Source organism: Aptenodytes patagonicus, chromosome 3 (assembly GCF_965638725.1).
Source record: "Aptenodytes patagonicus chromosome 3, bAptPat1.pri.cur, whole genome shotgun sequence".
NCBI lineage: Eukaryota > Metazoa > Chordata > Aves > Sphenisciformes > Spheniscidae > Aptenodytes > Aptenodytes patagonicus.
Window position 1 is genome coordinate 39,685,392 of NC_134951.1, and position 18,609 is coordinate 39,704,000.

The 18,609-nt window shown below is 37.5% G+C and overlaps 1 protein-coding gene across 2 annotated transcripts in view; it reads left to right on the plus strand.

The window, feature by feature from the left end:
- The window catches only part of BCKDHB (branched chain keto acid dehydrogenase E1 subunit beta), a 134,779-nt gene extending 121,322 nt beyond the window's left edge, over nt 1-13,457 (plus strand). For both annotated transcript variants that reach the window (XM_076333130.1, XM_076333131.1), the window contains 2 exons: nt 7,864-8,016; nt 13,118-13,457. In XM_076333130.1, coding sequence (XP_076189245.1) covers nt 7,864-8,004 — 141 coding nt within the window. In that variant the 3' untranslated portion in view covers nt 8,005-8,016; nt 13,118-13,457. The remainder of the gene's footprint in view (nt 1-7,863; nt 8,017-13,117) is intronic.
- Nucleotides 13,458-18,609: the final 5,152 nt, after the last annotated feature.

The following is an 18,609-nucleotide window of genomic DNA, read 5'->3' on the forward strand; positions in this document are numbered from 1 at the left end:
AGTAAAGATATTAATACAGAGAATTCGTATCTCAAACTTTTTTTTTGAGATGAACATCATAATGCAACATCTCATAGATAATTTAAAAAAGGTTTAAGTAATAAAGTATTTAAGTATTAAACCAGGAATAAGTATTACTATTAAAATGTTGCATGATGTTGTGTATGTCTGGATTCTAAAAGTGCTGTGGTCAGAAATATAGTCACTGCTAATAGATTAAATGCTCGTGATTAAAAATAGCTGAAGTAAATTCTTATTTTAGCATGATGGATTTAAGAGGGATGTGAATTATTTGGAAATAATTTTGTTCATTTTATGTTACAATATTTTATCTTTTATATAGTAAATTTGACTTCATGTATAAATATTGTTTTATGTGATTCAGTTCTATAAAGACAGTATTTACCATTAATTGCTTTTTAATGGTAACAAGCCAACGAATTACACGGAATGGACTTTTTTCCCCCCTAAGTGCTTTATTTTTTAATTGCTGATGTATTTTGTAAGTAAAAATATTATCTTTTTGGCAATCATAAGATAAATAATTTTAGCAGCGAACTATTTCTCTGTATTTGTCAAGATATTAATTATGTAAATTCAAGGCATTGGTAACATAAAATGAATCATTACAAGCTGTGCTAAGCTATAAAAGGATTGTTTTAAAGTGATCTCAAAAAGGAGAAAACTCTGATAGAAGTTAAACGTTTACAACATATAACGACAGAGTTCTCTGAGGAAAAATTGTATCACTATTGTAACTATCAGGAAGAGATTTATAAAAGTATTTTAAGATGAATATGGCTAAGCTGTTGGAAAAAAATACTCCCTCTAAAAAAAGATCTCTCTCTCTCTCTCAACATGAAAACATCTCATGGGTGTATGGTACTTACGTAGCTCATAGAAGTGACTATTCATAAGAATGTAACATATATATGTCATCAAAGCAAATTCTGTTTAAAATTTGTAGCACTTGGTGCTTGCAGCTGTCAAGGAAAATACTGTGCTACAATAGTGAGACATATGAAAACTGCAGATGCTTGACTTTTCTCTTATTGAAAGTAAACTATTCAAATTGGATTTTTTTTTTTAAGCAGAAACCAAAGAAAAAGACCTTTAATCTGTATTTAGTGTCAGCTTAATTGCATGAAATCCACCTTTTATAAAATGGGGTTTGATTGGCTACCTCTTTGGAAAGCTTCTTTTGAAAATCTTTATCTAAGCTTTGACGTAAAAAATAGTTTTTGTTGTAAATGAGCTTATCATGCTCATTATTAACGTACAGAAAGATTCATCTCATTCTTACAATAGTAGGTAATTTACAGTTGAAAATCCATATGGGGAAGTAATAGATAATATAAATGTAACAGTCATCTACAGAGTGATCTAGAATAAGTTTTCTTAACTGTTTGAGACCCACACTTTCATTTATGACAACAGCATAAATAAATCAGAATAAAAATATCGGAACAGAAAGTGAAACTCTAATGTGATGAGTTTTCTCTCTGAGTTGTTCTTCGAATATATATGTAGTTTTTTAAATTTTATAATCTATAGATGAGATGGCAAAATTCAGAGTTCTAACAGACAGAAACCACAATTGAGTCAAACCTTTGCAACTAGTCACCGAGTTCCTGGGTCTAAATTTTGTAGTTATTGTCAGCAGAAAAATAAGTAGTCTTGCATGAAAAATGTTCCTACAGTTTGCCTTGTGTAATGGACCTTAACCTTATGTTTAGTCTTCTTTTTATTATAATAGCTATAATACCAAAAGAAATATTAACATTTCTATCAAACTCTGCCTATTCATCTTAGTCTTTAAAATCGACTTTTTGTTTGTCATCCTACAGAAAGTAAATTCCCGTACTGAAAAAAGGAGTTGTAAAATCAGTGTTCTCATATAGCAACTCTGTAGTCATGTGATATTCTTGTAGCTCTCAATTTTTTTGAGTCCCTGTAGTGTTGCAAAGTAAGAATAGCATGGGAGAGACACCTGGGACATAAAATGTTGCAGAAATAATTGATTTTTAAAGGAAAGTTTTCTCACCTTAGGGAGTATTCTATAGAGTAGTAGAATTTAAAAATAAAAAAAATTTCCTTTTTACTGATTTTAATCCATGTCAGTCAGAGGGGAAAAATGAAATAGATCCAAAAGATATGGAAGTAAAGAGAATAAGACCAAAATAGGATAATTAAGGGGAAAAGTGTCAGTTTGGAATTGTCTGTCTTGCTAGCTACACATTAAATAGTCTAATTTACTGGTACTTACCAAAGTGTTTGCGTATGGAGGTTTGTTTACTATGAATATAGAATGCTAGAGATTCTCTTCAGAGGAAGGAAGGTCTGGAGCAATAAACTCTTTAACTATTTTCTTATTGGTCAGATGCCTAAAAGTACTTCCCCTAAACTGCGGACCAGATTGCTTTATTTTTCTATATGTTGCAGAAGGATGAGTAATGTTTTCTTTCAGTAATGGCCAAAAATGGATTTGTTTTCTTCTTTTATCCTTTTTATACAATTGTATATCTCTAGAAATGCCTGCAATTCTCACTTGTACATGTTTTCAAGAGTTTTACACTCAGACCCCTGATTTAGCAGTGAGTACCTGAATCTCTGATAAGAGTAAAATATACACTTAAATAAAGCTAAAATAAACTTGGATAAAGTTTTCCATATTAGCATACTAGAATATTATAATTTGGGGAAATAGAGGGAGTGTACCTAGTACTAGAGGATGCATTTCAAATACGATCATGCAGCATCTAGCAAGTCCTTGGTTTTAGCATCTATTCTAAAAATCAAGGCATAAGATTGTTTTGAAGTGGTGTGTGTGATACATTTGACTGATTGCTATGAATTTCAAGAACAGATTTTTAGTGGAACCTGTGCTCTTAAGTTGTTTTGAAAAGTCTTCCTAATTGTGTATTAAACATCAAATGTCAAGATGAAATAATGTGGCCAGTTAAAATGCCTTTATAGAATATAATAATGTGTTTTCCAGGAGGCTTTAAGTGAAATTCAGGCAAATGAAAGTAATTGGCAAAGGTCATACTGAATAACTGAGGCCAGAGTTTGACCTCTGCAGTTGGGAAGCAGGAAGAATGATGATTTAACGTTTTGTCTGAATTTTTAAAAATTAAGATAATTTGAATATATTAGACTAATAACTATATCTGTTCCTTTATAAGCAATTTTTTTTCTAACAAAACAATAATTTTTTACTTCAGTTGAATTTTGGAAGTTAGTGGGTATTCTACTAAATAAGTATGACTTTTTCATACTATTTTCAAAACTGAATTTAAAACATTTTACACTGAATCAGAAATCCCATGCCTACTACTTCACTTCCAAAACCATTTAATTTTTAAGTTTTTTCCTAAGGTCTTTCCTTGAAAGATGTCAGATTGTTTAAACAGTCTCTTTGAAATATGCAGGGACTTACTGAAGACTGTAAGCTTGCATTCCCCTATTGTGCAAGAGCGTGTTGGGCGAGTACCAGCCCTTATATGCCCAAGTAGTTGGGAGTAAATGCACTTAATTTAAAATTTTGATCTTTTATCACTCTTTTAAATACTGCGGTAGACTTGTTCTGATAGGTTTGTACAATGGATGTCTGCTAACTGGTCTTAAAAAGAGCTGGACGTTGTGTATTTAATATTCTCAGTCGTGTTTCTCTACAGTGTGGCTGCGCAGGTGCAAAAAATCTGGCACAGCAACATGTACAGCAGATATGGCAGTATCATATTTGGGATGAGCTGGACTCTTGTTTGTCCTTCAGTCTAACTTTTAGCAGCAGGTGTGAACAAGAATCCGTGTAAGATAGGCTATTTGATGGGCTGATCACTTGAGTTAAGTGCTCTTCAAGCTCAAAAGGGAAGATGAGTTAGAAATATGTCCATAGACTATACATTTTTTTTTTTATATTGGGATATAAATCTTGCTAACACGATGATTTTTCAAAGTGTAATGCCATCTAATGAAGAATGTAATCTCATTTGCTCACATTACAGCTATTAAGTTAATGCCATCAAGCAGGCAGTTTCATATTCTGTAACTTTGTGAAAAAGTTTGGTTTGATTTGCATTTAAAGGACACAACTGAATATATTGTCCCATAAATTGAACTGATTCCAGAGATAAATCAAAACCCCATGAACTGGTAAACTTTATTACTTGTATTTTAAACAAAACTGGCTCCAAACCTAATTATAGGTCATTATAAGCAAAGACCTCAGTCCTACAAAAGACTTGCTGCATACCTAGATGTATCCAAAGCAGCGCTACTAAAGTAGTAGTAACTTCTATCAAACCACCTTACATGTTTGTAAAAAGAAAAGACATAGTTTCTCTCTAAGTCATTAAGATATTTCCTTAAGCTTGTTTTCTATGACTGCTTATGTGTAAAATGTGTGGATTTATGAATTTTTTTTTTGAGAACCAAATACTTAGCATATAGCAGTAGTATTACTGTGATTCTGTGAGTAAATCTAGCTATCCTACTGTGAGCATGGTGAAAGTCATAAAAACATTAGCTTTATTACATTTTGAATAAGATCCGTGATGCCAAGGTCAAATGTTTGTGAAGCTCTTAGCAAGATCAAGACTCTTGTCTCTTTACAATACTTCTACATTGTAAAGTAAAAGTGCATTTTCTTGATTGTTTTCAAATACCGTATTCTGATGATAACTTTATACTCCACCTTCTGGATTATGATTGTATTTCCACTCTATTAAAAAAAAAAAATCTTAAAAAGCTTTTCTTCTTTGCAGTTTGCTTTTATCAATATTCTTGCAAATATTGTCAGTAAATCTGTGAATTAAGTAATGTCAACTGAATCATCTTCGTTTTGCTAGGTCTGCAGCATTTCTGTTGTTACTGTGGTCATTGACATTGAGAGACTTACTCCAGTAAGTTCCATAACCAACACATCACCTGACCCAAACCGGCATCTGTAAAATGTATGCATCAATAATCTAACAATCCTCTGCATAATAACACATACATATGTATAGGATTTACCTATGACTTCAGGTATGGTCGGTAAGGTAAAAAATACATTGTAAGATGATCTTACAGTGTGGGGGTGGACTAGATGATCTTTGGCGGTCCCTTCCAACACAAACCATTCTATGATGGTACTCTAAAAACCGTAAGCAGTTTATTCAGTCTATCGTTATAAAAATTTTATCGGTTTGCTAGGAAAATTACTTTTTCCATGATCAGCTATTACGATGTGAAATTCTGTGTGTGACACTAGTACAGTCAGAGCCACTTGGGTGTGAACCTTTGTGAAACTGTGTTGATTTCAGTCAAATAATGTGTAAGTAGAGAGTTTCCCTCATGGAATTGATTGGTGGCTTGGGTCTGTTTTTACTGCCTCTGAAGTATTTTACTCATACAGTGCAATAGCTTAGTTAAAAATCTGCACATACCCTTAATAATAGTAAGAGTAATTTTCTATATACACATACACACACAGAGTAGCTCAGACTAAAGAGTTCTTCACCTTTCTTGGGTCATCATTCTTGGATTGTATCTGACAATACAACACTCTGCTCATCTCAGCTTCACTCTCTGAATTCCTCACTGAGGCAAGGGAATCTACATGACTCTTTGGAAGCTGTTCAAGTTTCAACGCAATAGGTGTATGGTCAAACTGAAAGCGACTGCTGAATTTTAAAACCCCAGAAGGGGTGCTTGTAACAGTTGATTTGGGTTCTCCCTGAGGAAAAAAAATACTAAGTGGAGTTTTGGAAAGTCTTATGACTTAATTTTTATTCTGAATTAAATATAACAGCAATAGCATTAATAAATACACATGCTTGCAACTATTCTATATGGCTTGGGTTTACCACCTGAGATTTATATTTACAGCCAGGCCTGGGGGCTCATTCAGGGGAGTATAGCACCCAGCCTGCCAGTCGCGGCTAACATTTCTCTGTCTGCTGCTTGGGCTGCTGAAGGTGCAGTGCTGCTCTCTGCACGGATGCCCAGTGTATGGGAATATTGCAGTAAATATTTTCAGTGAAACTAATGAACTTTCTCTCCAAGCTTCATTTGGGATGAGCCCTTATCACAGAGCTGGTTATGACGTAAACCAAAGGTCTCTCCTAGGTAGTGGTCCTGTGTCGGGTACTCTGAAACAGCAGCGCAGGACTGGAAGGCTGTGGGTCTAGAATATACTTGTATGTTTTGGTGTAATGCAATTTCACAGGTGGTCTGGGCAGTCAGTTTTGGGATGGTCCGAAAGCTATTGCTTTGTCTTATTGGGCAGTCACAACATGGGAACCAAAGACTGATTAGTATCAAAAATATCCTTGCCAGCAGGTTGGGGTAGGACATCATGATCTACCTCATGGACAGGTAAAGGATTTAATACACTCTACTTCCCAGCATTTTGTACTAATGTGAATCTTTCACTTTACAAAGAAAAGCACAGGAGTGCCTGAAAATGGAGCTCAAAAAAATCTTTATATTGTTTGCATATATTTTTACCTCAGACCTATTCAGACTCTGAAGTTTTCTAGGTGAATTAGTTCACTATTACATGTAATGACACTGTATGCAATCACACAACCTCTCGGACTTTTTACTTCCATCTATCTTCCAGAAATGTGCCACTTCACAATGCACTGAAGTGGTAGCTGGAGCAAAAGGTTATAATCTCAGTGTGTTATGAGTACCTTCTATGCTGCCAAATATCGTGATGTATAAAAAGCACAGTAAGTTAGAGTTAGGCTGCCATGGACTGCAAGGCAATGTGCATTCAAAACAGTTCATCAGTCTGAGAAAATACTTAGCACTTTGCTGCAGAAAAGCATAGCTCTTTGACTGTTTTCCTTGTGGGCCTGGTGGAAAAGGACTGATAGATAATCCTTCATCTTCCATTTTGCTGAGCCAAGTACAGGGAAGTTGGCCAGGATGTCTTGGTTGCAGCAGTCCATAAAGGAGAGGCCAGAAGGACAATGTTTTGTCTCTTCATTTGTCTGCTCTGGAAAGCAAATACATATGCTAAAGATATGGGGAGAAAAGGAGCTGATAATTAGCATCAACATCAGTTCGATCTGGCAAAGTTATTTCTGCGTCTACTTCTTGCAGATTTTCATGGTCCCTGCCATCACTCTGGTACTTGAGAGCAGGAAGATTGAAACCCCACTATTTATTTGGTTATTAAACCTGGTAACGTTACACATATTTCCACAGGTTACTTTCAGATTAATATGGTGTATTTGTAATATTTTGTGCCCTACTAGGTTGAGTAATGAAACCCTCACAGTCATTGCCAAATCTGATCTCCAAATAGAACACAAGTTACGGGGTTTTGTGTAGAGCATGGATGTGACTCAAGGGTTGGAGATACGCAAATCCACTTGAGTACAAATTAATAATTTCCATAACTGCTTAATGCTTCTCAGACAGAGTGTTAATAATCTAAGGGTTCAAAGAAGTTTGAATATGATGTTCATGTATCCAACAAATAATACACTCTCTTAGATTATGTAATTTTTCTATATGTTTAAAAGTGGCACAGGAAAGAAACTCTTACTCCTTTGTTCCTAAAATATTTGTTTCTTGGCAGCACTTGTCTGGATGTATAGCAGATGTACTAAATATAACCTGCCTATGATTTAATGCAGCACACATGTAGAAAATGAAAATAACATTAATACAAGTTGTTATTTTAATATGGACCTTTGGGCAAAAGGAAGCACTGTTCTGGTCTGGACTACTTATGCTGTGATATAAATAGAAGGTTTGAGTTTCCAGGACTGTCAGTCTGGCAAAGTTCATTCGACCTCAATTTGTGATGTAAGACTCCTGAAAATAATGGCCTCACTAACATTTATTCTGTATTTCTGTTAATAGGAGGAATGCTTTTTGAATTTAGAAGCTCCTATTTCAAGAGTATGTGGCTATGACACTCCTTTCCCTCACATCTTTGAGCCTTTCTACATCCCAGACAAATGGAAATGCTATGATGCTCTTCGAAAAATGATTAACTACTGAGCAGTAGTACAGGTGAGAAATAATGTCTTATACTGACAGTTTGCCTGTAAGGATTCTGACAGAGTGATTGCAAGGTTTGGGGCTAAAGTACTGCTTTTTTATTTAGTTATTTATTTATAATAAGAATTGCCTCTTATGGCTTTGGGCCTTCAGTCTTAAAGGCGACTGAATATTTTTAAGTAGTGCCATTGAAGTCAGTGTTTAAAATTAATTACCTTGCTCAATCAATCTGAAAATTAAATGTCTTGTATCCTGAGAAGTGAAAAGAATGTAAAGTGAAAGGTGAAAGGAATAGTAATGCACAGAATATATTTTTGCCTATATTAGAAGACTTACAAGTATTTCATAGGCAAACCATAGTGTTAAATTTTATAATTTTTCACTCTTCAGGGTGGCCCGTAATCCTGTGAGGTACTAATAAGGCCCGATTTACACCGAATATAGGCACTGCATTGCAAACATACACAGAGCATTGAAAATACGTGAAGTATCTGTAGTATCTCACAGTTCTGTTCAAATATAATTATAAGGCTTATATTTAATATTTATTCTAAAAATAATTTTTCTTTATAATCTTTTATGTAATTTGGTCATGCTTGAAGATTTGTTTGCAGAGCCCTTCAGGCACCAAGTCTGTGAAGTAATATATATTTCTATTACATGTCTATTAATTGCAGTCTGTAACACCTTTTGTCTTTGTTTCATTGTAATATAATACTAAGTAGCATTAGACTGGCAGTGGCCAAGCGGGACTCAGTATTGTGCGTTGCTGTGAGAGAACTTCTGGTGTTTAATGACCAAAGTTTAATAATTAGGAAATGTGTCAACGCATTGTATTCTCTACTTCCTTTAATTAAGCGAATCAAGTAGCCTAGTTTTTGCTATTGAGTCTTGTACATCTGAATTAAAAAGAATGGAAGAAAACAACAGGCCTGTTTTCCTTTGGAAGGGGGAGATCCTGCAACAGGCAGGCAGGGGATTTTTAGCTGTTGACGCCACAGATGGGAGGGCCAAGGTGGGCCCTGCATTAGGGGCGCCCTCTCGTGTCCATTTTACCTGTACGTTAAGCTGTGAATTAAATTTAGGGCCGGGGTGGAAGGTTGTCAATACCTTAATGTTAATCCCGTTTATATGCATACTTACTTTCAGGGCGACTTCTTGCATTTCACTCTCTCTGTTTCTCTCGATAGCTGACAGTGGAGTGCCTGTATGTGAAATGGGGACGCTACCAGTGAGGTGGTGTCTCCGAAAAATAATGTAGTTCCACTTAGAATATTTCCCCAAAATCACCTGTTATTGACATGCTAGAGCATTTCCTTAGGATTAAAACTGAAGAATGTTGTGACCTTTTTTGTAGAGTATGTGGTAAACGCTCTCTTTTTCATGACAGTTGTCCTTGCCTTTTATCGGAGTTGAAGTAAATTTATTAAAGACTTATTTTCTTTTTTGTTTGGCACCTCTGTAATAAAGTCAGTGAAGCTTTCCTAAAGAGAATGGGTTGTGTCTGCTCTTTGAGGCAAGTTACTGGGCCATGCTCGGTAGCCTCTAATCTGTTCCTTTCCAAAGGAAACCAAAGGACCAAATATTCTTACCTCTGTGTAAGGAAACGGAGACAAACCAAGGACATTTGGTGGTTCAGAGACTTGGTTTAAACCCCATTCCTCCATAGGATGGTAAAGTGAGGGGGGAGGTATGAGGTGAAAAAAGTGGGTTCGGAGATTGCATTGAATTTGCACACAATCTAGTTTCCAGACTGGAAGTCGACACTAAACCTTTCTGTGAAGGTAATATGGACTAAAATGTGGAAAAGTCATCTGCATTCATATTTACATTTCTCCTGTGGGCTGCACCACACACAAATATCAGAGGAAGTTATCAGCCAGCTGAAAACATGGATTTAGCATATCAAGGAGCAGGTTTATTAGGGGCTGTCTGGAAAACAGTGTGAAGACACAGAAAACTCTGCTTTCTGGTTTGTCTAAGAAAACATCCGGATGGTGGGGCCCATAACACCACGTCTTTTGGCTGGTGTGACTAGATATTAGTGTTACAGAATGAGCTGCTCAAAGGTTTTTCTAAGAGAGAACCTTAACGTGCCTTGTTGTAAGGCACATTTCAGGGGAGTATTCCCTTATTTTTCTGTGCGCTATAGTAGGTAATTGGTCTTACGTGCTTGTCACAGCAGTTGTAGTAGATCTCCATCCTGCTATCTACTCCACAGAGTTTGCATATAAGGTAGTGCGCTTATGTTTCTGAGAAATTGAAGGATTGCTTTACAGTTGCTTCTTTTTGTACTCAGTATAACATGTATTAGTGACGTTACTTGCCATCGGTCCGAACTGATGAAGTTAATGTATTCCAAACCTCCTCACGTGTAGGGAGACAGGGATATCTTTTCTAAGAAATGATGTTATGGTTTGTATGGATTTGAGCACAGCCATAGTCTTCTGGATGTTAGAAAAGTTGGGCCCCTTGTTGTCCTACTGCTGGAGAGACAAAGGAGCTAGCAGTACACCTGGTGAAGAGGGATGTAGGGTTGGCTTTTGAGTTACAGAAATGGCCAAGCTGGCTAAGTTGTTGCTTGGCCTATGTTTCAAGTAATTTCTGTTAAATACAACCTGGTGGCATGGCTGGCTACCTTCTTCTTTTCCCCTCTTAATTGACAAGTTACTTCATCTATTGCTTTCAGGCAGGCTGTGGGGGAAAAAAAAACAAGTGGTAATTGTCAAATATATCAATGTTGTATGTCAGATTGTCCTTTCTAACACGGCCTGAAATCTCTGTAGTTTGAGTGAGAAGCTACCTGCAACTTCATTTCATGAAGTCTGCAGTGATATGATTCCCTCCCCTTGTAACTGGATAACACCAAGTTGTATAATGTTTCATGGTCTACCGCTGTATGAAAGTCCTCTTCAGATCTGGAAACAGATTCTATATTAAAGCATGGGGATGCTAACTCCAAACTTATTTTTACCAGTTACGGTATGCTTTTCTTTAAGTGTGTGTCGAAATCTTTCTGTCCTTGTTCACACAAGTAAGTATTTCTCAGTTAACAAAGAATAAATCTGCATCTTCTCTAAAAAACAGGCAAACAAACCCCTCCCTGAAATATGTTTGGCTGTGTGTACAAAGGTACCTCATATCCAGAAAGGTTCTTCTCAGGCACCTGAATTAACTTACTACTTTGTGTCTGAGGCTAATGCAAGGTCTCAAGCTGGATGCTACAGGCAATCATTTCTAAACTTAGCCTTATTATCTTAATGTACATTTGGTTTTATTCAACCTGTGTTGACAGTGTCTCACACGTCCATAGTTGCTTATCTTGAGATTGACAGTACAGATGATTTTCCTGCTCAAAGACAGTGTTTCACAATGCATACCATATACCTCACCGATGAGACAGGCAAGAGCAAAATCTGTATCTTTCAGCAGCTTCTTAGTTATTAAAATTTATAGCTATGTTAGCTATAAGAGAAATAGCTTCCAGGTAGGCAGCTGTGTTCCAGATAACTCTTTGTGGTTGGAAAAAAGATAAAGAGAAAAGGAACAGTGAGATTAGGATGGATATACATTTCCTGGATAGATGGAATGGTGTCTGGCTGTTCATTTGGGGAGGGGAAAAAGAACAAAAAAAAAGATAAAACAAGAAACAGAAGAAAACAGCCACAAATTTTATAAAATATACTCTTGTGATACACAAATATATTGAGGGGTGGCTGTAGCATAGAAATGGCAAATAGCCAAGTGCTTTTCTGTTATCTTTTGCAGCTTTTTCTACCGCATGTCCATATTCTGTTTTCTTGTCAAATTCTGAATTTTAAAGCTGTCCCTACCAGGTGACAGCTTACCTCCATGAGAGTGTGTGTGTATGTAAAGACACCGTTACCATTACAAATTTATTCTCTAAAAATACAAAGTTATCACACTGAACTTCGTTATGGAACTATTTTATGGAAAGTTTAATCTTGGTGCTTAAAGGTTAGGCGATGTTAGTGGATGATGGGGGGTTGATTTAAATCTATTTGTCTTTCCAAGTATGTATTTGAAGTTGTATTTGAACATCCAATACAGTTTGCTCAGAACCAGTGCTCCAGTTGGGAGAGACTTGCAAATTGACAGCAGTGCTTTCCCTTTCTCAACCAGTAAGTTGTGCTGGGAAACAGGAAGGGACCTGATAGATACTTTGGTTAGTAATTGTCTGTTCTTTGCACTCCTGGTTATTAGGCAGGGCTTCATACGGGATAACTTGAGGCACAGGAAAAATGTAATTCCTCTCCCTGTTTGGTAAATAAAATATGAGAGACTGTGCAAGATCATTTCCTTTTAACCTGAGACGAGCAACCAGTTTTTTTTCAACACAGAATCCCAAATGTGGCAGGCTAGACTGCCTGCCTTTTATAATGCGCTGTCTGTAGCCCACTAGAATAAACAACCTCCAGGGGCTTGAGTAGGATGCAACGTTCCTAGTTTATAATGTTTTCCTGCTGGATGGCAAAAATCATGCAAATGGCCAGTGAATCATGTCTTATTCACCACCAGTGAGTAGTCCAAATATAAGATAACAGTCTACTAGTGCTATGAGTTAGTCTGTTAGTATGGCTGTTGCAAGTCTATACTTGCATTCAAACCTTGCTGAGAATTCATGCAAGATCAGGAATAATGAAATTATCTTTAAAAAACCCTATAAATAGGAAAGCTTTGACTATAGTTCTTTTTACCAGACCTTTCTTCACTGTGATAGTAGATTGATAGTATATCTAGTAGAGCTTTAAAAAAAACAATGCATAACACTTTGCTTAACGTGCTAGAGTGGGATGGAAGACACTTCATCATAAAGTTTTTGTGTAAATGGTGGTAATTAGTGTTGTCTTGACGCTGGATATCAGTTGCAGCATTTCTAATTTCTGTTTGTCTATCTTGGCAGCTTTAAAAGTTTAATATCATTTTTAATGCATAATAAGTAAGTGTTTTGTTATAGTTCACACACCTTGAGGTTAAGATGACTTTATAAATTTTAAAAGTAAGATTACCATGGAGGGCGCTGTGTGTTTAAGTTGTGGATATTACTTTCAGCCTTAAGATTTGTAATTTATTTTGTCATCTTCTTCTGCAGGGATGAGAAGAACAACAGGGAAATACAGAAGCTGCCTTCAAAACTCTTGACACTTTACTCAGATCTTTTGGGTTTGGAATTCACATAGCAGACTGTTTTCTCTGAACTCAACTACCCTTAATATTCATCTTGGCTATTCTTCAGAAAGTTCAAATCTTCCTTAATTATGAAATCAGTGATGGGCAGTTGATTGCTATAATAAGTAGTTTCAGATGTATTTAAAGATATCCAGATGTTGTATGAATGCTATACATTGCCATGCTTCACTAGGTTACATCTCTAAACTTCACTGTGTAAATATTAGAAGCAGGATTTTATTCAATAAAACATATTATGCACATGTCTCTTGGTTTTGTTATTTTTTGGGGAAAACCCAAAGAGGTTATTTGAATGTGACTGTATTTTCAACAAAATAAACCTTAGACAGCCAGACCTCCTTTAACCGGTGTCATTAGCTGTCTTTCAGTTGAGTGGCTTCATGTAAAATAGTCCCAAATACTGATTCTCCTTTCTGCAAGGGAAATGAAAACTCCATTTTTCTTGAGAAGGGAGGAGAGATTTTTTTGCTTTGTTGCTATAGGTGAGAGGCTCCATTGGTACATCTTTGCTGCAATACCTTTGTTTAATTATTTTTCCTCTAGATATGGAACGTGTCTGCTCCTAAGCAGTTGTGCAAAATGTGCCAATTTGTCTAGAAAAGGTAACAGTACCCTGATATATTCATGCCAGTGGTGGGAGAAGAGGCAGCGCACATGCCATTTTCTGTTGGTGAGGACACAGAAATAAAAAATTACCAAAAAGACTGCTATAAAATTAAACCTGAATGTTTATTTTTCCTCTGCTATTATAAAGGGCACTGAACATCCCTAAATGCAAAAAGGAGTCCAACCTTTCAGACTGAGAGCTTCTGAGCTCAGTGGAGGTTTGCTTAATTTTTAATAATGCCCTTCTTTTCCATGACAAGCCAAGGACGCAGCAAAGATGTTGTGAAAATTACCCTCTTTTGTCCTACGTTCCAGGACTGCTCAAAGGGCAGCAGATCTTCATCCAGCACAGTAGTTTCAAAGCTTACTACTGAATTCCTTTGGTACCAGCTCTGCTCATTTTTCCACCACCTAAATTAAGTGTGAATTCAGCAGTTCCTAGTCTTTTTGGTTGCTTTGCTCTCTGTACAAACCAATCTCATGCTGCGTTGCTTCTTATTATATGGGGGAAGGAGGGGAGGGGTTGGGAAGATGTATGCCAGTAGCAGATAACCACATTTCCATTATTATTCAGGGGGTTCTTTCAGAGAGAAAGAAGAATACCTTTGTACACAAACCTGCTCAGGGCAGTCCTCAAGGTGACGGCTGAAACAGGCCAGGGAGGAAGCTCAGGAGGATAACTTCACTCTGAATGTCAGTGGGTATTCCCCACCATGCCCCTCCATCACCCATTATGATCTGGGAGGTTGTTAATCGAGCAGATCCACTGAAATCCAAGGGAAATCTGGCCTTTGGGACAACATTCTTGATGGGTGCCGAAGTGCATGTGCCCACATCTCAAAGTGGTGTGCTTCTCAGGGCTCCTAGGCGACTCTCATCTCACTGTCCCAAACCTCAGGAGCAATCCTTGTAGCGTGGTTCGTTGTTTGTAACGTGGGGCGATGCTTGCCCTCCAGCAGAACTCAACTCAAAGCCACGTTCAAAAGACTTGTACGGATGGAAGGTGCTAAATGATCTTTTCAGGTCCTACTACCATTTTGTGTAAGATTCTGCGTTCATAGTTCATATCTTCCCTACAGAATCTCACAACTGATAATGAAGCTATTTGTTAATGTTTCTAATCAAAATGAACATTAGTCAAGTCTTCTGTCTGTAAGTCTCCTGTAAATGCCGTGTGTAGAATTTGTTTATTGCTTTAAATAAGACAGATGCATTATGTATTTTATATTTTTTGTGCTGGATGGAAACTATTTTGGTTTTATAAAGAAAAATGGTTTTAAAAATTATTTCTCTCGTTGTAGAAAATCAACAGATATTTTAGTAACTGTCTTCTAAAAATGTACTGTTGCTATATTTCAAAGCATATAAAATAGATACAATTATAGTAGAGTCATAGAATATCTCAAGTTGGAAGTACTGCCATAGTAAAACGTGCTTTGGTAGTTAATAGCCTTAATACTATATACTTTGTATTTGCGGTTTTCATAGATAAAAGCAGTTTGTAATTTAGTGCAGAGCTTAAGTTCAGGTTGCGTGTATGGAAATGCAGAATAATATATTTCTTAATAAACATGTAGAAAATATTTGCTCTTAATGTGAACTACTACAATCTGGTTGAGGGACGGGTTTTGTATTTTCAGTGAGTGGTGATGTGTCATTTTTTTAATAATATAAAAAATGTTCCTTTCTCCTCCGTTTTGGATAGTAGAATATTTTTCCCTGGCAAAGACAATGTTCTAAAATAGGTGCTGCTCCCAAAAGCCTGCCTAGATGGCAGTATCCACTCACGTAACCTGTGCTCAAGGATGGTGGCTGTTTAAAGTGTGTGTTAATGGAAAAATGATGTAGAGTTCTAAATTGGACAGGAAAGTGTATGCTCTTACATAAAAATAACTGTTTCTCATTAAATTCCTTAATAATAAAGTCCGAAGACATGTCATATTTTCTGGTTTTTAACCACTTAGGTCACTTAATTAGATTAATCAGATTAGGCAAAAAATGTGTGGAGGAATATTCTCAGATTTAACCTGGGCACTGATTGTTTCACTCTAAGTAACTCCTTCTAAGGCAAAAATCGTGTCAGTTCTCCTTGCTGATAGTCCAGAAAATTAGTAATCCATCTAGTCATGCTCATTTAACACTAATTGCTGGAAATACTTATGGTACATAGTTTAATGCTGGATCCTGAGATTGGAATTCAAGAAAGACATACACAGCCTTCATGGGATCCCAGATTTATTAACTGCAGATGAAAGACTTGCATACTCTTCTTCTGTCATCTAGCTCAGTTAAGACTCTAGTGCCATAACAACCTCGTCATTATAAACTGCACCAATTAATAAACATTGGATTTAAATCATTAGAGGTATTCTCCCTCACAGAAGTGCACGTGTTTATAAGAGGATTATCCAGTAGTACGTTCTCACTGCAGTAGCCAGGAGCCTTGACACAATGACATTCTGCTCCTACGGTCTGATAATCAATTCTGAGCTCATGAATCTTTTCAGACAGCTCTCTTGCTCCCATAGCTAAAAAACGGTGTTCCCGGTGCACTGGTATATTGCAGAAGCTCTGTTCTAGCCACATAACTTCAGAGGCAGCAAATGAAAGGAATCAATTCAGCAAGCTGGCAGAGATAGTTATCACAGCAGCTCATGGGGTTCAGTGAGCATTATATGTTCATAACAAAATAAGCTGACACAGTCTGTAAGCTCTGCCAGATTTCAGTAGACCCAAAATAAGGATGCAATTCTTTTGTAGCTCTTTTGCTGCTTAGCTGCTCTGCAAGATACGTGTTTGTTAGATGTGGGAGACGTACATCTGACTTCAATATAAACAAGATTTTTAGAACTTAATTTGGTTGCTTATGCTTTGGCATCAAGTACCATTTGAGACACCCTGGGGTATCCTGCATGGTCTCCACATCTCCAGCTGCTGCTTCCATAGGTCCTATGTGGTATCTGCCAACCTCATGTGTATCTTGGGTGCCTTAGGGTGTCTCAAATGGCACTAGATGCCTGTGTTCAGGCATCTAAATGGAGCCCTTTGTTTTCTGGGGCTTGGATAGCTGATGTCTGACTATTTTTCGGTGAGCCTGCATAAAATGCTAGCACTGAGATTGGTGCATGCCTCAGTTTTCAAAATAAATTGCTCAAATCCCCAGTAAGTACATAAGGTGGGATACATGACATGTTGTGCGTGTGAAAGAAAAGATTGTCTCCTGGGTGATGGGCTGATGCTGAACTGGACAGTTAATTCCTTGAGGCAAATAATTTAGAGCAAACCCCCAGCCTAATAAATGTCCCCTGACTGGAGTCTGTTGCCGTATCTCAGAAGGTTTCTGATGAATATCTGAAGCTAACATGTGGACAGGACCTGGTTCAAGTTCACCAAAGCCATGAGCAACAGTGGTGAGTTAATGGGAGATGAGGGAGCTGCAGTCCCCTTGCTTCCTGCAGGAGCTGTGTGTGGGATTCAGCTCAGGATTAAGCCACCTAAATTTAAGTGTCGAGATACAGGTGTGCATGGCTGAGCAGAGCAGTTGAGCTAGCTAGTAAGTGGCTTTAGGGTAACCTGACTCATTCTGTAGGCTGAACTGACTCTACTGACTGCCTCGGTTGAGTTGTCTATGCATGGTGCCACATGAGATGCTGGAAGGTATCCTGCCTGGCCTTCGGCTGCTAGTCTAGAAGGGTTCAGATCTCCCATCGGTCCTCAGTCATACCTGCTAGCTCAGGTATATCTTTCATGCCCTAAGTCATCTCGGGCATCATTGCTATATGCTTGTGTGGGCAACAGGATCTAATTCTCCAGTCTCTGTGGCTGTCATGGGATCACAGCCCAAATGTGGATGTTAGATGCTTAACTTCAGATGAAAGTGCCCATTCCATGCTTTTGACGGAAGGGAAAGAGAGCGGAGAAGTGGCACACGAAGTGTTATGTGGATGCTGGGGCCACACACTAACTGGTGCAAGAAGCTGGGAGAAGATGGCCTGTCCCTCAGTCCAACTGCTACAAGCAGCAATGGCCTAACCCGTACTTAACATCATGTTAGTCACCCACAGCCCTCTAACAGAAAGAACTAAGCCTCCTAATTAACAATACTGATTAATTTGATCATTAGCCTATTTCATATTAAAAGTGGAACACTGAATCAACCCCAGCTTTGGATTTATGTTACTTGCTTTGAAAGTGTTTTATAGTCTTTGATTACATTTTTAAACCCTGTTTTTGTCTGTCTTGGAGGAAAAAAAAAGCCAAAATAATTGTACTACATTAAGAGTAGAAACTAGTGTCTGTTCTTGCTCATATAGGTCTGTGGATAACTATTCCACAACTGACAGTAATGTGTCACCAGTGTTTGAGAAGGACTCCCTGTTGATTCCTGCATTTAATTAATTACTTTTATATGATAATTAAATCATTCCTGTTTACTTGCACTCTGTTTGCTTGCAGCTGAGTACTTGCTGAAAACAGAAATTGTCTGAATTTATGACGCCTGTGGTTGCACTCTTCTTGCAGTGTTTGTGAGCTCTGCCGTGCCTGAGCCACTGCTAGTTCCAGTTTCATGTGGTCTTGGGCAGTTTTGAGTAAGTGACCTGAGCTGCAGGCAGATGGTTTCCTTCCAGTCTTTCCACCACAGCCCTTGCCGGCACCCCCCTTAGCCTGGGCAATGAAGCAGCGCAGATGAGCACAGTTGTTCCCCCTCCGGGCAAAGCCTCTCTGATTAGCTTCCACTATGAATTCAGGCTGCTCACGCCTGACCTGGACTTGTTCCACCTTTCCCAG